The sequence below is a fragment of the Malus sylvestris genome, chromosome 15 (assembly GCF_916048215.2).
Source record: "Malus sylvestris chromosome 15, drMalSylv7.2, whole genome shotgun sequence".
Taxonomy (NCBI): Eukaryota; Viridiplantae; Streptophyta; class Magnoliopsida; order Rosales; family Rosaceae; genus Malus; species Malus sylvestris.
Genome location: NC_062274.1, coordinates 30,537,160 through 30,559,573, shown reverse-complemented (window position 1 = coordinate 30,559,573; position 22,414 = coordinate 30,537,160). Strand labels below are relative to the sequence as shown.

Sequence of the window (22,414 nt, the reverse complement as noted above, 5' to 3'; positions counted from 1 at the left end):
GACTCGTCTACGGGTGTAGTTCGTTGGCAGGCAGTGCTGGTATCGGCTTGAAGCGTTGGCAGCGGTCACACTTTTGTACTAACTCCTTAGCATCTTGGTGCATGGTAGGCCAGTAGTAGCATGCGTTAAGAGCCTTTTGTGCTAAGGATCGACCTCTGGAGTGATTTCCACAAACGTATTCGTGGATTAAGCTTAGAACCTTCAAGTCATCGGGAGGCGTTAGGCAGTGGAGATGTGGTCCTGTGTAAGATTTTTGGATAAGAATGCCATTCCACATGTAGTAGCGTGCTGCCTTTATTTGGAGCTTCTTAGACTCCAACCTTTCCATGAGGAGTGTGTCGTTGACCAGGCAGTTTATAATATAACTTTACCAGTTGAGAGTTATACTAACCTATGACACTTCGGCTGCCGGCTTTGCTTCTATGCTTGACTTATCTAGATACTCTACCAGAATCGAGCGTTTGAGTTGGTGGTCAAGGGTGGAGCTTAAGCCAGCTAGCGCATCTGTGTGGGCGTTGTTTGCCCGCAGAGCTTGAGTGAGAGTGTAAGTCTGAAATGCCTTAAGCTACTTACGTACCTTCTCTAGGTATTGTGCCATCCTTGGATGTTTTGCTATGTACTCCTCAGTAGTATGGCTAGTGATTAGCTAGGAATCAAAATGAATTACAATTTTTTTCATCGCCAAGTCTTTTGCCATTCGGAGGCCTACTAGTAGGGCCTCGTACTTTGCTTTGTTGTTAGATGCTTTGAAGGCTAGAGTGATCGTCTGCTCGAGCATTGAATCATTTAGGGTGATAATGACCACACCTGCTCCCGAGCCTTTGTAGTTAGATGCGCCGTCGACATGCAAATGCCAGAAGTCTCCATCAGGTGAAGCAGGTGTGGCTAAGGTGTGTAAAACTACTTATGAGGCATCGTTGGGCCACCTAGGCTAGGCATGAATTATGCTATGAAGTCTGCCAAAGCTTGGGTCTTTATCGTAGTGCGGGGTCGAAAAACTAAACAGTATTGGCCAAGTTTCAACGCTCACTTCATCACTCGTTGAGAAGCGTCTAGACCATGTAGGAATGATCGTAGAGGATATTGAGTCATGATGATGACTGTATGAGCTTGAAAGTATGGTCTAAACTTCCGAGCCTCAACAACTAGCGCCAAAATCAATTTTTTGATATTCGGGTATCTAGTTTCTGCATCGAGAAGAGCTTTAGAAGTGTAGAATACCGGCAGTTAGGCCCCCAACTTTTCTCGTATGAAGGCAGAGCTTACTGCTACTTTTGAGACTGCCAAGTAGATGTATAAGTTCTTCACTGCTTCCGGCTTAGATAGTAAGGGAGGTGATGTGAGATACTTCTTCAGGTCTTAGACATCTCTTTCGCATTCTTCATCCCATTTGTCTCGTTGTGCCCTCTTGATGGCCTTGAAAAAAGGTTTGCATCGACCGGTGGACCGCGAAAGAAAACGGTTGAGGGTAGCTGCTTTTCCAGTCAAGCTTTGAATCTCCTTCAAAGTAGTTAGAGACTTCAACTCTAAGATCGCTTGGATTTTCTTAAGATGTGTTTCAATTCCTCGTTGGGTTACTAAATACCCTAGGAATCGGCCTGAAGATACTCCAAACATGCATTTGGTAGGGGTGAGCTTTATCTTGTACTTTCTGAGGATGTTGAAAGTTTCCGCTAGGTTATGGATGTGGTCCAATTGCTGCTTGCCTTTTACCATGATGTCATCAACATAGACCTCCATGGTTACCCCAATTTGCTTCTTGAACATCATATTTACAAACCTTTGGTAAGTGGCTCCCGCGTTCTTGAGGCCAAAGGGCATGACCTTGTAGCAGTAGGTGCCTCGCTCAATTATGAATGCGGTTTTTTCCTTGTCGGGCTCGTACATAGCTATTTGGTTGTAGCCGGAGTATGCATCCAAAAAGCTGAGCAACTGGTCCCAGAATTTGAATCTACCAATAGATTGATTCGAGGAACCGGATAAAGATCTTTTGGGTATGCTTTGTTGAGGTCAGTGTAATCTACGCATATCCTCCATATGCCATTCTCTTTCTTCACGACTAGCACGATGTTGGCAAGCCATGCTGAGTGCACTACCTCTTTTATGAATCTGGCCTCTAGTAGCTTGTCAATTTTCGCATCGATTATCGCTACTTGCTCGAGTGTGAAATGTCCTATCTTTTGGATCAACGGTTTGGCAGCGAGGTCAATGTGCAGCTTGTGGCAAGCTATCTTGGGATCGATGTAGGGCATGTCGAAAAGTGACCATGCAAAGACGTCTCGATTTTCCTGAGGAAACCTGTGAGTTCTTCCTTCTCGGCTAGGCTTAGACGTGAGCTGATTCTAGCAGTCTTTTTCGGTTGCTGGGGATCAAGAATGATGTCTTCAGCGTTCTATTCGGGTTTCCATCCTATCTTGTTTGCTTGGGTGCCATTTTCTCGATCCGCTTGTTGTAATTGCTATTTAGAAGCTTCTTTGTCCCTTTGGACCTCGATAGCCTTTACGGGTTCTTCTTTGACTCATTCAATACTCGTACAGTGCATCGTCGAGATGCGGCCTAGTTAAACTTAATTTCTTCGACTCCTCATCTCGGGATGTGGAATCAGATCTTTTGATACTTGACGAAAATGACGGCATCCAGCTTGATCAACCAAGGTCTCCCAAGAATCCCATTGTAGGGATATGGGTCACTTACGATCGTAAACGTCTGCTTTGAGACAACTGGTGGTGTTTTCACGTCAAGTGTGATGTGGTTGATGGTAGTTAAGGTGTGCCCATTGAATCCGGTGAGTAACTCTGCTCGCGTGTGATTGTGTTTTCCAGGCCCATCTATTGAATGACTGAAAGTTGGAGTAGGTTGACTGCAGTTCCATTATCAACCATCATTCTATTAACTATAACATGGGCTAGTTGGACAGATATTACTAGTGCATCATCGTGGGGGAAATCGACGCCTTCTGCATCCTGCTTAGTAAAGCCAATGATGGGTCCAGGTTGGGTGTCGACTGCTTGGACCTGTGAGACTATTTGAGTTTGCTGGATCTTCATTTTTTTGGAGTTGTTAATGGCCTTCAAGTGCTCGGACTCGGCAAAGATGCCATTAATTCGAATTGTCTTGGTTAGTGGCTCTTCGTTGTAGTCTGCGTTCCTTCTAGGCTGCGTAACTGGCTTGTCCAAGTATATGTCAACCTTTCCTTCTTTCACGAGCTTCTCTAGGCAGTTCTTCCAAGTGAAGCAGTTATCGATTGTGTGATCAGGATCTCGGTGGAATGCGCAGTATTTGGTGTGATCCAACTTGGAAGTATCTCCCTTTGATTATTTCAGCAGCTTAAACCATGGCTTGTTCTAGATGTCGCGAAGGATTTGGTGGATCGAAATTGAGAACTTAGAATAGTTCTTGGTCGTTGAGCGTTCTTTGGTCATGGGTCGGTCCCTACGCTTGGCCTTCTGCTTGCTTTTGCTAGACTTCTTCCTATCCTTTTTTTTTAGCCATTGCTGACTCTTTTCGAGGCTGCTTGGGTGCCTTGTTTGCTTGTTGAGCCTCATCCTAAAGTGCATGCTTATCTGCCAGAGTGAAAGATCCTGCTAGAGTTAGATATTCTTTCATGATCATTTCTCCGAACAATGGGTGGTCTGCTGGGAGTCCTTTTTGGAAGGTTGCGCTTGCTATTGAACCTTTTCTACTTTGAACCTTTTAACGTAGTTGCGGAGCAACTCCTTTGGGTTCTTCTTCACGTTAAGCAAGTGGTCAGAATTTTTCTTGATCAAGAGGTAGGATGAGTATTCTTTGGTGAAAACTAAGATGAGTATTTTGGATCGTGGTGGCAAGGTGTGAAACCAATCTTGCACTTCGCCTTGTAAGGTGGTGGCGAAAATTTTGCACATAAGGGCATCGTTGCTCCAATAAAGGGCCATTGTGCTTCAAGTGCCTCTCCGGATCTTCATCTCATTTGAAATATGTGAAGTATGGCATGCTAAAATTTCGTGGAGGCTCTGCCTGCTCGATCTCGTCCATGAAGGGTGACCTGCTCATGTTGGTCATATCCTGTCGTAGTGCTTCATCGGCCCATTCGTTGCATTGGAATTATGCAATCGCTTGTTGATGAGCTTATCTACCTCTTCCTAAATTTACCTTTGTTGGGGGTAGCGGAGCTCTCGGCTACCCCTGGTCTTAACCTATTGGTCTAGGCTGCTCTTCTACGTTCTCGGCTTGTCTTTGTTGCGGCGGCAGTGTATGTTGTCCATTCCTGGCAGGCAAGGGAATTCTTCGTAGGCTGATGGTTGAACTTGAGCTGGATTGAGTGATTGCTTCTCTCCATTCGTCATGCTACCTACTCTGATGTGATGTGGATGATGCTTCTTGCGGGCTTAGTTGCGAATGGACGCTTTGCCTATAAGGCTGTCCATGTTGATTATCAGAGTGTGGCCCCAACCATGAATGTATGCTCATCCGTGAGCCTAGTGGAGAGTGCACGCTCATCTGCTCGCTTAGACAGGAGTATACGCTATGTCGGGGGCCCAATCGGGAGTGTACACTACCGAACGCTTAGTTCGTGGTTGATCGAGTGGCAGCTTGCAAGGACGTTACTGGAGAGGTTCTTCGTCTGCCCTTGTCCTACTTTGGGACTCCTCGTCTGGGGCACGCTGGATCTCGGTGGGTTGCAAGAGCTGATTCACTAAGGTCGTCTATTGTGCAAGGGCGCTCGTCAACTCTATGACTTGTGGGGACAAGTGTTGTTCGCCATTCAGATTGGACGAGCTTGGAATAAATGTGCCTCATTGAGCAGTGGAAAGGTGGTAGACTCCAAGCGCGAGATTTGAGTTGGGAAATGTCAAATCCGTGGAGAAATATGGTGAAAATGCCCTTGGCTCGGTGGTAGGTCCGGATGGTTAAGATAATCTTAGGCCGACTTAGGCTGCTTGGAAAACCATGAGAGTAGGCTGGGCCACGAGAGTCGGCTGCTCGGCGTGTGGTGCATGCAGGTGCGAGGCTTGGGCTCAGCTTGGCAACGTATTGGGCTCGTGTTGGATTTGGGCAGCACATGCCAATTTGCCTTGGGCTTGGAGTGACACGACTTGGGTTGTGGCCTTGTTGTCGTGGGCTTTGGATGGCACGGAAAGCTTGGATGACACGGCTTGGGCCGTGGTTGTGGCGCCATGGACCTCGTCGTGGGTGGCTACCATGGTGGCCACCGCAGTGGTTGCCATGGTGGAGCCTTGTGGTGGTGGTGCCGCTTTACTTATTGTCACGTTTAGCCTTGTGGATCGTCGTGGTCCTATCTCTTGAACATTGGAATTTTTGTTCGTTGAAGTTTCCAAATTTCTTGTCATTGTACTTTTCTTTTACATTTTACCAAAGAATTTTTGCAAATAAAAAATTCTAAAAATAGGAATGTACGAAAAATCTACAAATGGACAAGAAAATAGAAAACCTTGGATGCGAGAGTCTTCTACGAGTGTGGGACTCAACTCTCAATGAAAGCACCAATTTGTGGATGCAAATTTCTTCCTCCTTGATCTTGGACAAAATTGCATCTACAAAACAAATAACATCTTAGGTCAACGCCAAAAGCCTCACGAGCCCACGATGAATTTGGGGGGGGGGGGCTTTGGCCGAAGAACCTCTGACGCCAAAGTTAGAATTTTAAGGGAAAATTGTTTGGAGAATTTAGGGAATTTAGCAAGAGAATTGGAGTTGAGTTTTGGAGAGAATGAGGGGGTTTATATAGGGGAGTGGCCGGCCACATTGGGAAGGGATGGACCGGCCACTTGGATGGTTTTGTGGGCTAGGTTCACGATTTGTGTTTAATTGGCTAATTAATTGAATAATTAATCAATTAATTTAGCTAATTAATATAATAAAAAAATGAATGATTTAGAGGTTATCTTGTGGAGAGGATATGATAAGGGATGGATGAAATAGAATATAAATTTGGGCGCTTTTGACTTGATTGGAGGATGATTATCCATTGATCGCACGTAAGAATTCCGGTGTGCTTCGAGGGTAATTTTGTTATTTTTACCAAAAAATTCACGTGTCGTTTCTTGATTATTTTTGGCTCCACACATATAACTCAATAAATAGTGAGAGAGAAACTCAAAAGGGTAAAACATAAAAACTGTAAGTAACTTACGATACAGTTCGTTTTATTGATGTAATTTCATGTTCCAAAGGGTTTGTTGTGCGATGAATAATAATGATTAGGAATGCAATTATATAGTTTGTTGTGAGATGAATAATAATAATTAGGATAATGCAATTATATAGATTGTTGTGAGAGGAATAATAATAAATAGGATAATGCAATCATATAATTTGTTGTGCGATGAATAATAATAATTAGGATAATGCAATTATATAGTTTGTTGTGCGAGTCACATTAACACCTTACACAATAAAAGAAGCCAATTACAGGCACGGCTAGCATTCTATAATAATAATGTATCTTCAGAATAATTCAATATAATTTAGGGATGATGAGGAACAATGATATGTTCGTAATCTACCTACAGCTTCTCTGAATCCTTACGAATATGCTTCTTGAAATTCTTTTCAAGATTATCCAATTGGCTTTAAAATAATGTGGCAATCTTTCTAAATTTAAATTTGTAATTTAAGTACGGAAGAAAATCACTTCTAACATGTATGTTTAGTTTTGTCTCTCATGGATGGTATTTGGAATAGACTCAATGTGGTGGTTTATGTTAACCACAAGTTGGTGGTCTAGTGGTAAATAGCGGATTGCAAGGCTTCCTTCAAACTAAAAACTGAAGGTCTCGGGTTCGAAACCCGCTCTTGGCGTGGAAGCTAGACTTGCGGCCATGGGGAGGCTGAAAGGACTTTGTGAGTCTTCCAAGCTCCCGAAAAGGATGGATAACCGTGGCTTGTCACCAGTTGTCCCCCTTTAAAAAAAATGTGGTGGTTTATGTTTAAATTTTTTATTATGGTACGTGGGTCTCTTTTTTCTTAGTTGAGCTTTTTTTTTTCATGCGATTTTACACGGTTGAAGTTTTTCACGATACTCGTTTTCTCTATTTACATGATCAATTTATTCGTACATTTATCTTCTAATGGTTAGAGTTATAAAATACAATAAAATAAATAATTTTGGAGCTTCCAATCAGTAAGAGTTGTGGTCCTGAAACTATTTTGGCACTATACAAGTGTTTGTTCTTCTTATCATTTTGCAATAGAAGTGGAGGACATGTAAGAGGTTAGGCTATTGGGGCCTTGATATAAAACAAATTAGGATTCCATTTGGATGAAATTTAAAATGGCGAGTTTTGATTCGAGTTAGGATTTAGGGTTCATAACTTACATATATGCTTGAATGTTAAGAAGAATGACTATTTCTTCTTGAAAATTAGAAATATTTCTCTTTTCACAAATACCCATATCATAAGAAAATAATAAATAGTAATTAAATCCAATCATACAATTTTCACTAAAAATGAATACTTTATTGTTGTTTTGATTAAGTGAAATACATCAATAATACGATTTACACAATACAAAATTCACACACTTGCTAAAAATATGTATAACAAAGATATTATGTCCATTGGAATTTCTAAAATATGATCGTCACAATTCATGGATATGGAATTGATCTTTTATAATGCCAATCTTGAGCGAGAGACCGTAAGGTGTGATTAGGGATTACAATGTTGTGCTCAAGCTTCAAATTTGTCATCGGTGATGTATCGTGCCCCAGTCGCAACCATTCTCCAATGGCTTCTTTCTCATACGAAAATCCATCAGCCGCTATATGTGGATCCTTCATTACTTCCTGCATCCAAAATAACACATATTTGTATCATTCTTTACTCTTGAACAGCAATAGAAGTGGTCTCTACAAATAGAAGTTGCAAACTCTTGTAAGATAAAGTAGGTTTGGCAGACTTGAACATATCAAAGTTTACTAAAACAATATACTCCTCTTCTACGAATCTCTCTCTTCGGAACTAAGATTAGTCTAGATCGAATATTGCTCAAGTAAGAAAAAATGTATGTTCATACATTGAGCGGGCCAAGCACCCAAATACTAAAATTTTAGCATGCTCATATAAGTGGGTCAAGTCCTTCTGAATGCCAAATTAATAGAGGGTTGCAACTTGTAAAGAAAGAACGCTAAAAGTTTAAATACATTATAAGTTTAAATTTCTGAAAAGTTGTCTCTACTTAGCTAAATTTAGCCAGCAACCGTTCATTATGTTAATTTAATTTGTGGAATAGCTAGTTTGTTAGAGATTGATTTTGAAAAATTTTCAGTTAAAATAGTTAAGCAATCTAGAATAACTAGGCTGTTGGAGATACTCTAACTATATCACAAGTTTAAGCCTTCTTTTTCACCAAGTCTGAACTCAAAATTCGGATTCACATGACAAATTACAATTTCAAGGTAGTTAGTTTGATAACAGTTGGACACATTAGTGTAATATATAGTATTAGCCCTGGTTTGGTACTGAGGTGATTCTGAAAAAAAGTGGCTATAAAAAAAAGCTCTCAGCTTTTATGTTTGGTAAACATTTAGCTTCAGCTTTTTTTTACAGTTTTGGGTGAAAAAAAAAGCCAAAAACACAAGGCAACAAAACCCAGCTTTGAAAAACCAGCTTTTTTTTTCACATCTATTTTACATAAAAATTTATCAAATACTATAATATTAATTTTTTTTTCAAAAACTCTTTTACAAAAAAGTATACCAAACATTCTGTTGCTTTATTTCAAACTGTTTATTCTCACAGCACAGCAGAATCAGTTTTTTTTTTAAAGCACAGCAATACCAAACCAGCCTTAAATATTCCACTTGTTTTGTTCTAAAATGTATATATCATAGAACTTTGCTTTCCTAAGTATCAAAAGACAATAAAAAAATAACCGGTCACTCATGAAAAATGATGAGCCGGAGAGAATCATGCATAAGATCTTTGGTTCAAAAGGGTTAAAAATAAAGTTTTATTGTGAAGGGTCACCCATTAAACGAACTGTTTAAAAGCAGTTTGGTTTTGGGTCGAGCATTCTCCACCCTAGCTTAAGAGTTATAGTTTAAAAGACCCGTTAAAAATGCAGTTATGATCAATACGACACGAACAGAAAAAGAGATCGACATTTTTTTTTGTCTACCAAAAATAGTGAGATATTAAACATCAAACCTGAAATATGGGGCATAAGAAAACCCTCGGGACTTCATTGGTGACCTCTCCATGCACAATTCCCTCAATATTCAAGCCAGATCCTCCTCTTGCTATTAAACTATCGGCCTTTTTTCTGATTTCACAAAGTTCCTCCATTATTGTCACCATTCTTAAATCCGTGTTGGGTCCATTGTTAACGGATAAACACCTTAACACCAAGCTCACAAGTTCTTCTGCCAAATCCAATGGCCATGCTCCAGCCTTCTCATCTAAAACTCGAACTAATCCTGCCTTTTCCATGAGCATAGCCTCATCAACCCAGTTCTTCCCAGTTATAAGATTGAGAGTCAAAATCCCAAGGGCCCGTATGTCCCATCCGACATGACTTTCGTCGTAGGACTGGTTGAGCCCTAAACCACTGACCTTTGCCACGAGATTGTGGTCGAGGAGGACGTTGGATGGGCTGAGGTGGCCATGAATAATGGGTTTGGGCTGAGCCATGTGGAGGTAGCATAAGGCAGAGCAAACCTCTGCCGCAATGCGGATGCGGTCCTGCCACTGAAGGTCCCGGGCCGGATTCTTTTTTTCATGGAAGGAAAATAAGACTTCTTGCAAACTACCATTGTGCATGTCTTCAAAGACAGTGCAGTTTGGCTGGAAGCAGTAGCCCATCATGGCAAGCAGGTGTGGGTGTCTGATGTTGCTGATTAGCTTCACCTACACATATGCATAGTTTTTTGTTAGATTGAAGAAATGATCTCTTGCTAGGCTATATATCTGACAATATAAGATGTTTGTGTTGTAGAACTGTGAATTTGTATCATCGATCATGATTTTTTGTCAGGTGTGTGGTTTAGATGCACTATTTGACCACGTAAACACTTGTCTGATGAAAAGATATGCCCACCCATAAAGCATCACTCTAGTATTTATTGTAACAAATAAGTTCACATCCCATGCATATTCCTTTAGCATGTCTTATAGCAGTTACCTTAGCCTGAAAATCTTCTTGGGACAGTCCATTAGCCGAGTTAAGAACTTTGATACCAACTGTGACATGATTGATACGCCCTTTATAGACACTGCTTAAATCACTTCCTGATTTCAATCTAAAACGTTCTGAAAATTCGTTGGTGGCCTGTTTGATCTCCTCATCTGTGTACTCTCTGAGACGGCAGCTCAATTCACTCAACCCTTCTGCCGTTCCTGTGGCATCCTGTTGTCTGCAAAATTCAATCCTTCGTCGAAATACATCTCTTTCTTGTCGGAGTACTTCAATTTTTCTCTCCATGTCTGTACGTTTCATCACTTCATTCTCTAGCTGGACCTCCGCTTGTGATTTTGCCATTTTGGACATATGGAGCTTGTGTGAAAGCTCATATTGAAGCTCTATGAGTGACTTCATCTTGTTCCAGCTTTCTTCAATGTTGTTAACTACTTCATGGAGTTGTTCTTTTTCCGTGTCTATTTCTTTGTTCAACTCTCTTCTATTGTCACCCTCTTCTTTAATTTGAACGTCTAACTCCTGAGCCTATAAAAACATTTCTCTTTTAAACCAGATAAAATGGAAACAAAAGAATAAATCAACAACTTGAGAGTATTTTGAGTGCTAATTTTTTTTTTCCTAACAGTCTGCCATATTCTGTCATCATATTTTCAATAATCACTCGATTAAATGAAATTATGTCTGCGACCATATATATCCCCTAACAACGTGACATATCGAAATATCTGAAAAATAATTCAGGTTTATATATAATATTACCCGGCGCTCGCATAAACAAATGGCCCGTTCCGCTTTTGCATGCCTGTCAGCATTTTCCTTGGCTTCTTTCTTCTTCATTCTTATCATCCCACGAGTTTCGCTTATTGTTTTCCTAAGAAACTCAATTTTTTCTGCAGGGCTCTGACAATATGCCAAATTTTCTTATGTATTAGTTATTGAAGCATCCAAGTCTTTTTCTTTTTCCTCTATATATTAGTACTGAAACTCATGATATAATTTGTATATGCTACTAACTTACCATATTAGGGTTCCCATTAATTTGCAACATTATAGCCTCTGTTGGACTAGGCTGCTGAGAAGTACCTGTACCATTTCTCTGGTCACAATTTTCTACATCCAAATTTGAACACAACTGCTGGTAGTAAATTTCCATTTCTTGAACACAATTTTCCCACAAATTTTGCAAATTGGCCGAGTCCTTTTTTGTTGGTGAACCAAACAGGCTGTGACGATTTTCAAGGAACATCTTTTCTAACATAAATTTGAAGCTGACCTTGTCTTTCTTTTTTGCAACCATCACTCCTTTCCCATCCACCTGGATTCTTTGATCATTTTCTCCTCTTAGACATAACTCGTTTCCCCCACAAATTATGAACAATTCGCAGGACTCAGTCTTGTGCTCGTGGATGTAAAATAACACGCTGATTGCAGTCTTCGTTCTCCTATTCGGGAAATAAGTAAAATGAATTGGATTTACAATCTCAAAGTTGCATTTATATTTTATATACATACTAGGACTAAATTAACCTGTTGCATACCATGATGATGATTTGATGAATGTAAATCCAATGACCAATTTCGTTATGTGAAGTCCCGAAATCAAGTCTAGGATGAGCTTATGAATAGATTCATCAGTTTGCTCCACTTTAAGTATTTCAGCTTTCACCTAATAGCAAAATGAAAGTTAATAAAAACACAAAAACCATAAACACCATGCACAATGATCCATACTCCATACTCCAAAGAAATTGGCACAGACCTTGCCGCAGAACGCTACATACTTGGAAAGGATATTGTCCATCTTTTTCTGTTCATACCTCCTAAGAACCTTCAATTTCTCATCACTTACAGAACTTGCAGGGAGCTTGCCAACTGCAACAAATAAATTAAAAAACAGTAAAATCCAATCTGAAATTCAATTAAAATATATGGAGATTGAAATCCAATATTTGTGGTTAACTTACATGGTGTGTAAACATAATCCTTCCCTGAAATGCTGTAGGTTACATGGAGAATGACTATGGAAATAGGCTGAGATTTCCACCTCCTCAGTATCCACGCCAAGGTCTTAAATCCATCTTGCAGCTCATTTCCAAGTGCAACATACACTTTCTCTACTTGGGCTTCCATGACTGCTTGGCTAATTCGATTCACTTTCTTCAAAGCTAAAACCCTAAATCAACAAAATTCTACCTGAAATATGTCCAAATTTTATGGGATGAGAATTTCAAAGGATATGGACATATAGAAAAATTACAAGAATATTCAGTAAACTGTTTGCCTCATATATCGTAAGCATATACAATGTTTAATATTTTGTTTCAATGTCAATTGTTGTAGGACGGCCTATTCTTGGAATATTCTGTCCGGCTTAGCAAGCGTGGCAAGGTTTAATTTGTTATTGTAGATGCAAATTTTCTCCTCATCGATCTTGGACGATTTTGCACCTACAAAACAACTAGCACCTTAGGTTAAGGCCAAAAGCCTCACACGCCCATGATGAATGGGGGGGGGCTTTGGCCGAAGAACCTCCAATGCCAAAGTTAGAATTTTAGAGAGAAATAGTGTTTAGAGTATTTGGGATTTTTTGCAAGAGGTTTGGAATGAGTGTTTGGTAAAAATGGGTGACTATTTATAGGACTAGGTTGGTCCACTTTTCCAAGAAAGTGGCCGGCCACTTTGTCTATTTTTTGGTGAGTTTGTGGTTTAATTAGCCACTTTATTGGCTAATAAAATATGATAGAAATAAATGGGGAGTTACCAAATTGAATGACTAGCTTTATTTGGGTAATAAGGTGGAGAAAATCAGAAAAGGTATGGAGCAAAGGGAGGTGGCCGGTTTTGTCTACTAATTTGGGTCACTTTATTGACAATTAGGGGATTAATTGAGTTGATCCCCTAATTAATCAATTATTTATGATTTTAAGGGATGATTTTAGGAGATATGGGAAGAATATATTATTTAGATAATTAATTAACTAAATAATATATTAGAGAAATTAAGTTTCGGAAATAATTACCTAAAATGAGATAGTTTGGAATTGGTTACCTCTTTTGGAGCATTTTTTAATTGGTTGAGGATGATTACCCACTACTTGCGCGTAGGAATCCCGTTATACCTTAAGGGTATTTTTGTCTTCTTTTGTCCCAAAGTCCACGTGTCACTTTGTGATCGTTTTTGGCTCCACAAATGCCCCCACACATGTTGGGCTGCTCGCAAAAAAGGGCAACAGGTGTAGAGATTTTTTTGCTTTAGGAAACTTTGAATTTGTTTCCCTCTTTGATGTTGATTCTCTCTTCTAATAGGAAATTAGATCATTCTAGGAAAAGGAAATAAATTCCTCTCAAAGTTTATTTAAATCCACCTTAAGTAGATTATTAAATCAACTTTTGGAGAGAAATTTATTCTACCTTACAAGAGAGAAAGAGCTTAGAGGATATTTGTTCCCCCTCCTCTAGCAATTTTCTACATCTTGCCCGTGAAAAGGACCGTCCTTCATTGCTTGCTTCGTTTTCTCGTTGTTTCTAGGTAAGAAAAAAAAATTATTTTTCTTGTCTTCTTGATTTTCTGGAATCTTTGGATCTTGACTCTTGGCTTGATGGGAATCGGAGACTTGTGATGGGCTGATTTGGTGAATCATGGCATGGCAACGCTGTGAAAAAATAGATATATATTTTTTTTCTTGTTTTTCTTGCTCGGCGTTGGGGCGCTGCTGAGTGGATGATTAGCCAAGTCGTGGGGCCTGGCAATTTGGCTGGGTTCCTGCGGCTTTTTTTTTTTTTTTTTTTTTATGTCCGTGCCCTAGGAGAGAATGGAAGGGCCTTAAGCCCTTTTGGGTTTCTTGTGGCTAAGCTTTAAGCTTTTAAGTTTTTTTTTTTTTTTTAAAAAACTACTCTCTAACAAATCTTCCTTGTACTTTTGTAGAATCTTCAAGCATGTCTTCTTCGAGCCACAAGAATGATGAAGGTGTGCCCCCGTTGTATCGTCAAGGCGGGTCTTTGAGTAAGGTTGGCTACTTCAAAGCTGCTCACCTCAAGATTAGCTTCGACGATTTGTTTAGAGATTTTCTTGAAGCGTATAGGCATGCCATTCCGTCGGGAGTGCGTGTGAGGCGAGTTAAGGATGGTAGCAGCCTTGAACCATGCATTGGAACTCGGAGAGCTATCAAGTTCCATCCTTACTATTTTGTGTTGGGGTTTACTTTCCCTATGCCGCGTTTCTTCCAAGAAGTGCTTTGCTCCATGAAATGTGCGCCTGCCCAATGTTCCCCGAATGCGGTCCGAGTGATGGTGGGGTTCCACAGTTTGAACCAATTCTTTGACTTGGGACTAACCACCAACGAATTTTGGTATTTCTTTGACATAGGTCGTATTGATGGAGTTGGACAACTGCGAACTTGTCATAAGCTTTTTGATAATTCGAGCAAAGGAGATCATGATTGGGCCAAATAGACTTTGGAGATAAGTGGAGAATAGGAATCTGATTCTTCTCCCGAGCTGCGTGTACCAACGGTCTTCATATCTGGTAAGCAGACTGCTTAGTTTTTTCGGCTGCTATGCTTTAGTGCCAAATTATTCTTCAATTTTCTGATTGTCTTCCGTGTGTGTTTTTTATTTTTTATTTTTTTTGTAGATTCGGAATTTAGCTCAACTCCTAGGGTTTCTCCAGACATGAAAAAAGTACATGTCGCTCTGGGTATCCCTTCCGAGTATCGTGAGTGGTGTTGGCTGCTTAGTCCTCTTCGTAGGGAACAAGGTGGGCTGCCCCCAAAAGAAGAAATAAAACGGATCAAGGCAGACGCGATGGCTCGTCCTATCACTGTGATGGAGCCTACTATCAATGAAGGTGGGAAAATGAAACATTCCCCGCCTGCTCAAGAGATGCCTGCTGAGAAGAAAACGAAGACTACTCGCCGGGATTCTCCGGCTGCTCCCAAGATTGTGATTGACCTGACTTCCTCTAAAGGCGAGAAAGAACGAACTGCTTCATTTGTGCTGGTAACGCCTATTGTTTCGAAGGCTGCTAGCTCGATTGCTGAAGAAATTGCTCAGCGTAAAAGTTCTTCCATGCCTTTAGTACCGAAGTTTGTGCCGAAGCGTCCGTCCAGGACTAAGCCTGGCTTACCCTTGAAGAGGCTTGCTACTATGAAGAGTGATAAGGTGCCCCTGTATGCTAAAATGGCACCAAAAACTGCTTCTTCCGCTGCTGCAACCAACTCGTCTGCTGATAAGAATGAAGCTGCTCGTTTAGGCAGGCTTGAAGAATCCGCCAAGGTCGTTTCTGGGGAAGCTGCTAAGATTTGTGCACTTTTGAAACCATATCTTCTTGAAGACATGGATGTATGTGCCAAGTTTGTTGATGGCGTCAAAGAGATTGTTGGTCCGAGTCTTTTTGCAAAGCACACACCCGAGTATAGGCAGACTGCTCTGCTAGCCATGATGCAGAAAACAACAATTCTGGCAGCCGAGTCTATGTTCCTTGACCAAGAGGACACCAAGGCTGCTAAAGGATGGCAAGAACTATGGCTACCGAAGCTTACTCCTCGGCCGAAAAAATCAAGAAATTAGAATATGAGCTTGCTGCTTTGAAGGAATCTAATACTTCTGCCCCCACTCCTCTGCAGCTTGAGGCCGCTTGCCAGGAGATCATGGATTTGAAGACTAGGCTTGATGCAATCCAAATAAAGAATGAAAGCGCAGAGAAGGAAATCGAGCGTTACATACCTCAGATTCAAGATCTTGAGCGTTCCATATCTGAATTTTGATCTGCTACTTATGCAAAGGATGAAGAATTGATTGCTACTTACAACCAAGCGATCCACTTCAAAAAGGTTGTTGACAGGCTTGAGCCTCAAGTGTCAGAACTTCAAGGTATTTTGAAGACCAACGACAATCTGAAGAAGGAAATTGAGGAGTTGCAGCAGGTTCGTGCTTGCCTGCTTGAGGAGAATGAGCAGTTGAAGAGTGAGAAGGATGGTTTCGAGGCTTCGCTTATTCAGAACCAAGCCGATTTCTACAAGTTGGGCTATGTAGATCATCTCTATGGGCGGCCGTATGACTTTGAGTTTTCCGGTAAAGACTTCGAGACATTCTCTATTTCTCCAGAAGACTTGCTCGATTTTACCTTTGAGTCTTCTATCGGTGAAATAGTTGGAGGAGTTGATACCCAGGCTGGAGCAGTCGAGGGTAAAGATTCGGAGGATGCCGCTGCTGAAAACACCAAGGCTGTTGAAGGTGTAACGACCGAACAGTTGGGACATGTCTAAGCTACTGAAGAGTAGTCTTCTAGGTAGCTTTTATGATTTTCTTTTCTTTCCTTTGTTGCTTTTGCTTGAACTCCTTCGGTATTTGCTTGTTGTATATCAATTTTGCTATAAAATTTAATAAACTTGCTTCTTTTTCTTTTCCCATCCTTACTTTTTTTTTTTTTTTTTTTTTTTTTTTTTTTACCCTAACCTTTAGACCTTATAAGCCAGTGGCAGGCGTGCTACTTTTCTATAAGCAGACAAGCCCACATAGCCTATGCAACCGTAGGTGTTGATGTAGAACTTTTGCAAAGCTATTAACCATAGGGTTGGCAGCCGGATGCCTTACTTACAGAAGCAGACGAATCCGCATAACCACTTGGCTATTCAACCTTGGCTCTTTCCAATTCCGTAGGCTGTGTAGCAAGTATCACAACACTTTAGGACTTGGTGTAGGTTATTCTGCATTTGACAGAGGTGAAGCTTATCGACTACGTAGCATGTCGGCAGCGGATAAAATCTTCATGTGTGCACGCTAACTTGTTTAACCTTTCACAATAATGTGCGGTTGCATAAGTCTAGCGTGGTTCTACTGCTCGAAGGGCAAGCCGTAGGCAGTCTTTTGGAAATCCGTAGGCTACCTTAGTGCACTTGGTAGCAACTTTAGGTTTCCAGGGCAGCCGCCCATTGGGTGTGCTGCATAATGTGCCCCCTCCGTTTCTAGGGCCCGGTTCCCTGCGGATTAAGCCGATAGACCCATAATCCTTCAACTAGCTAAGCCTTGAAATAGACCATTGTGGCTACTTCTAGGAATCCCGGCGCAAGCCATCATGCACCTAGTTATACTAGGGCAGCCAAGCTCATCCACGTCTGGATATTCGGAGTGTTAAGTTTATCCTCCCGCCTTGGAGAGCACAGTTGGTCCCTCGGGCGGTGCAATCTTCTTTTGAAGTGTAGAAAGAAATAAGTTGTTGTAGACATATAATAAAGCCAAGTTACAAATTACTTCTGAATTCTTTATTGAAAAATAAAATGACCAAATAACTTGGTTGCAAAAAACTGCATGATGATTGGATAGTCCTCGGTTTATGAGGTGGTGCCCGTTGAGTTGCTCGAGTCTTCGGGTCTTGATATAGTGTGAAGTCACACATGGTATTTCCTCAAATTGTAGGCATTCCATTGCTTCTCGATCTCTTTATCATTCATGGTAGCAAGAGTATAACTACCATTGCCGCCTACTCTGCTGATCTTGTAAGGACCCTCCTAGATGGGGTCCATTTTTTTCGAGCCTTCTCTGCGAGCAGTGATGAAAGCCTTCCTTAGGACTAGGTCTCCGGGTTGGAATTGCCGGATCTTGACCCTTTTATTGTAGTTGGAAATGAGCTGCTGTTGGTAGGCTGAGATGCGGGTGATGGTTTGTTCGCGCCTTTCTTCTGCCAGATCTAAATCTGTGGCCATCTCTTTACTGTTCTGCTCAACGCTTGGTAATAGAGTGTTGATGCTTGGCACGATGATGTTGGGAGGAATGATTGCTTCCGAACCAAACGCCAAAGAGAAAGGAGTTTCACCTGTTGCTCGTCTTTTGGTGGTGCGATATGCCCACAAACATCCTGGAAGCTCGTCTGGCCATTTTCCCTTTTTGTCGGTGAGGGATTTCTTGAGACAATCGAGGATCGTCTTGTTGGATGCTTCGGCCTGCCCATTGCCTTGAGGATATCGTGGTGTGGACATGTGTTGTTTGATGCCGTATTTTTGGAAGAACTTTGCCAAATCTTTTCCCACAAATTGAGGGCCGTTGTCAGTGACGAAGGACTGAGGGATGCCAAATCGGCAAATGATGTTCCTCCATATAAAGCGCTTTATGTCCGTCTGAGTCGTGGTCGTCATGGGTTATGCTTCTACCCATTTGGTGAAATAGTCGGTTGCCACGATCATCATGCATCTGCCCCCCGTGGCAGGTGGCATAGGTCCTACCAGGTCAATTGCCCATTGCATGAATGGCCAAGGACTCGTTTGCGGGTGTAGCTCATTAGCAGGTAGTGCTGGTACTGGTTTGTAGCGTTGGCAGCGGTCACACTTTTGTACTAATTCCTTAGCATCTTGGTGCATGGTAGGCCAGTAATAGCCTGCGTTAAAAGCCTTTTGGGCTAAGGATCGGCCTCCAGAGTGATTCCCACAAACGTTTTCGTGGATTGAGCTTAGAACCTTCAAGTCATCGGGAGGTGCTAAGCAGCGGAGATGTGGTTCGGTGTAGGATCTTCAGACGAGAATGCCATTCCACATATAGTAGTGTGCCGACTTAATTTGGAGCTTCCTTGACTCCAATCTTTCTATGGGTAATGTGCCGTTGACCAAGTAGTCTATAATTGAACTTTGCCAAGTGGGAGTTACACTAACCTGTGACACTTCGGCTATCGGCTCCATTTCTAAGCTTGGCTTGTCTAGATATTCCACCAGAATTGAGCGTTTAAATTGGTGGTCAAGGGCGGAGCCTAAACCAGCTAGTGCATCTGCAAGTGCATTGTCTGCTCGCAGAACTTGAGTGAGAGTGTAAGTCTGAAATGTTTTAAGCTGCTGGCGTACTTTCTCTAGGTATCGTGCCATCCTTGGGTGTTTTGCCGTGTATTCCCCAGTAGCCTGGCTGGTGATTAGTTGGGAATCAGAATGAATTGCAAGTTTCTTCACCGCCAAGTCTTTTGCCATTCGGAGGCCTGCTAGTAGAGCCTCGTACTCTGCTTCGTTATTGGATGCTTTGAAACCTAGAGTGATCGCCTGCTCGAGCATTAAGCCATCTGGAGTAACAAGAACTACACCTGCTCCCGAGCCTTTATAGTTGGATGCTCCGTTGACATGCAAGTTCCAGAAATCTTTATTGGATGGAGTAAGTGTGGCTAAGGTACTTTCGGCTACTTCTGGGGCGTCGTTGGGCCGCACTGCTGCGTTGCCTAGGCTAGGTGTGAATTCCGCTACGAAGTCTGCCAAGGTTTGGGCCTTTATCGCTGTGCGAGGTCGGAAAACTAAACCATATTGACTAAGTTCCAATGCCCATTTCATCACTCGTTGAAAAGCGTCTGGACCATGTAATATTGATCGTAAGGGATATTGAGTCATAACAATGACTGTATGAGCTTGAAAGTATGGTCTGAGCTTCCGAGCCGCAACAACTAACGCCAAAATTAATTTTTTGATCTTCGGATATCTTGTTTCCGCATCGAGAAGAGCTTTAGAAGTGTAGAATACCGGCAGTTGGGCCCCCAACTCTTCTCATATGAGAGCAGAGCTCACTGCTGCCTCAGAAACTGCCAAATAAATGTATAAATCCTCCGCTGCTTCCGGCTTGGATAGTAAGGGAGGTGATGTGAGATAATTCTTCAAGTCTTGGAAAGCTTTTTCGCATTCTTCATCCCATTTGTCTATTTGTGCCCTCTTGATAGCTTTGAAAAAGGGTTTGCATCGATCGGTGGATCGTGAGAGGAAGCGATTGAGGGCGGCTGCTCGTCCGGTCAAGCTTTGGATCTCCTTCAAGGTAGTTGGAGATTTCATCTCTATGATTGCTTGGATTTGATTGGGATGTGCTTCAATTCCTCGTTGGGTTACTAAGTACCCTAGAAATCGGCCTGAAGATACTCCAAACGTGCACTTGGTGGGGTTGAGCTTCATCTTGTAAATTCTAAGGATATTGAAAGTTTCTGCTAAATTGCGAATGGGATCTGATCGCTACTTGCCCTTTACCATGATATCGTCGACATAGACCTCCATGGTTAACCCAATTTGCTTTTTGAACATCATATTTACTAGCCTTTGGTAAGTGGCTCCCGCGTTCTTGAGGCTAAAGGGCATGACCTTGTAGCAGTAAGTGCCTCGCTCTATCACGAACGCAGTTTTCTCTTTGTCGGGCTCATGCATGGCTATTTGGTTGTAGCTGGAGTATAAGTCTAAGAAACTAAGCAACTGGTTTCCAGAAGTTGAATCTACTAATAGAACAATCCGGGGGACAAGATAATGGTCTTTTAGGCATGCTTTGTTGAGGTCGGTGTAGTCTACGAAAACCCTCCATTTTCCCTTCTCTTTCTTCATGACTAGTACGACATTAGCAAGCCATGCCGAATGTGCTACATCTTCTATGAATTCGGCCTTCAATAGTTTGTCGATTTCTGCCTCGATGATCGTTACTCGTTCGGGTGCGAAATGTCTTCTTTTTTGAATTACCGGTTTGGCAGTTGGATCGATGTGCAGCTTGTGGCAAGCCACTTTGGGATCAATACCGAGCATGTCGGATGGTGACCATGCGAAGATATCTCGGTTTTTCGTAAGGAAAATTGTGAGTTCTTCCTTCTCGTCTGGGCTTAGTCGTGAGCCAATTTTAGCCGTCTTTTCTGGCTGCTGGGGATCAAGAATGATGTCTTCGACGTCTTCTTCGGGTTTCCATCCTATCTTGTCTGCTTGGGCACCATCTTCTTGATCCACCTGCTGTAATTGTTATTTGGTAATTTCTTTACCCTTTTGGACTTCGGTAACCTCTACGGGGGTAAAGGTCTTCTTTTTTTATTCTTTCAACATTTGCACAGTGCATCGTCAGGATGAAACCTGGTCAGACTTGATCTCTCCGACTCCTCCTCCTGGGATGCGAAATCAGATTTTTTGATACTTGACGGAAGTGACGGCATCCAGCTTGATCAACCAAGGTCTCCCAAGAATCCCATTGTAGGGAGATGGGTCACTTACGATTGTGAATGTTTACTTTGAGACGACTGGCGGTGTTTTTACGTCAAGTGTGATATGGTCGATGGCAGTTGAGGTGTGTCCATTGAATCCAGTAGGTACCTTTGCCCGGCGTATGATTGTACTTTCCAGGCCCATCTTCTGAATGACCGAAAGTTGAAGTAGGTTGACTGCACTTCCATTGTCAACCATCATCCTGTCGACTATAGCATGGGCTAGTTGGACAGATACTACTAACGCATCGTCGTGTGGGAAGTCGACTCCTTCTGCATCCTGCTCCGTGAAGCCAATGATAGGTCCAGGTTGGGTATCGACTGCTTGAACTTGTGAGATTAGTAAAGCCTGCTGGATCTTCCTTTTTTGGAGTTATTAGTGGCCCCCAAGTGCTCGGATTCAGCGAAAATGCCATTGATTCGAATCGTCTTAGTTGGTGGCTCCTCATCTCCGTCTGCATTCCTTTTTGGCTACTCAGCTGGCTTGTCCAAATATCTATCGACTTTGCCTTCTTTCATGAGTTTCTCTAGGTAGTTCTTCCAAGTGTAGCAGTCGTTGGTTGTGTGACCAGGACCTCGGTGGAATGCGTAATACTTGGTGTGGTCCAACTTGGAAGTATCTCCTTTTGACTGTTTCGGCAACTTGAACCATGGTTCATTCTTGATGTCACGAAGGATCTGATGAATCAGAATTGAGAACTTAGAATAGTTATTGGTCATCGGGCCTTCTTTGGTCTTGGGTCGGTCCCTGCGCTTGACCTCCTGCCTGTCCTTGTTGGGTTGCTTTTCATCATTCTTTTGAGCAGCTGCTAACTCTTTTCGAGGCTGTTCGGGAGCCTTTTCTACTTGTCGAGCCTCGTCCCAAAGTGCATCCTGCTCCGTGAAGCCAATGATAGGTCCAGGTTGGGTATCGACTGCTTAAACTTGTGAGATTAGTAAAGCCTACTGGATCTTCCTCTTTTTGGAGTTATTAGTGGCCCCCAAGTGCTCGGATTCAGCGAAAATGCCATTGATTCGAATCGTCTTAGTTGGTGGCTTCTCATCTCCATCTGCATTCTTTTTTGGCTGCTCAGCTGGCTTGTCCAAATATCTATCGACTTTGCCTTCTTTCATGAGTTTCTCTAGGTAGTTCTTCCAAGTGTAGCAGTCGTTGGTTGTGTGACCAGGACCTCGGTGGAATGCGCAATACTTGATGTGGTCCAACTTGGAAGTATCTCCTTTTGACTGTTTCGGCAACTTAAACCATGGTTCATTCTTGATGTCACGAAGGATCTGATGAATCGGAATTGAGAACTTAGAATAGTTATTGGTCAT

General features: G+C 42.0%; 2 protein-coding genes across 2 annotated transcripts; both read right to left on the bottom strand.

Annotated features, from left to right (window-relative positions):
* Window positions 1–7,438: 7,438 nt before the first annotated feature.
* On the bottom strand, window positions 7,439–12,365 carry LOC126601941 (putative U-box domain-containing protein 50). The gene is made up of 8 exons (XM_050268721.1): window positions 12,105–12,365; window positions 11,900–12,012; window positions 11,679–11,806; window positions 11,159–11,582; window positions 10,900–11,040; window positions 10,126–10,665; window positions 9,153–9,851; window positions 7,439–7,789 (listed from the first exon to the last, which is right to left on the bottom strand). Exons 1-8 carry the CDS (start codon window positions 12,268–12,270, stop codon window positions 7,592–7,594), a joined length of 2,409 nt encoding a protein of 802 aa, XP_050124678.1. The 5' UTR covers window positions 12,271–12,365; the 3' UTR covers window positions 7,439–7,591.
* Window positions 12,366–21,571: 9,206 nt separating this feature from the next.
* On the bottom strand, window positions 21,572–22,414 carry LOC126602909 (uncharacterized). Its single transcript, XM_050269730.1, has 2 exons — window positions 22,108–22,414; window positions 21,572–22,014 (listed from the first exon to the last, which is right to left on the bottom strand). Exons 1-2 carry the CDS (start codon window positions 22,412–22,414, stop codon window positions 21,572–21,574), a joined length of 750 nt encoding a protein of 249 aa, XP_050125687.1.

Bases quoted from the DNA above. Each gene is read 5' to 3' on its own strand.
- LOC126601941 (XM_050268721.1), bottom strand. From the start codon at position 12,270: ATGGAAGCCCAAGTAGAGAAAGTGTATGTTGCACTTGGAAATGAGCTG. The intron at 11,807-11,899 runs GTCTGTGCCAAT...TTTTGCTATTAG, and splicing joins ATGTAGCGTTCTGCGGCAAG to GTGAAAGCTGAAATACTTAA. The intron at 10,666-10,899 runs GTAATATTATAT...ATGTTTTTATAG, and splicing joins TTTGTTTATGCGAGCGCCGG to GCTCAGGAGTTAGACGTTCA.
- LOC126602909 (XM_050269730.1), bottom strand. From the start codon at position 22,414: ATGACCAATAACTATTCTAAGTTCTCAATTCCGATTCATCAGATCCTT. The intron at 22,015-22,107 runs GCATTTTCGCTG...AAGTTTAAGCAG, and splicing joins TAAGACGATTCGAATCAATG to TCGATACCCAACCTGGACCT.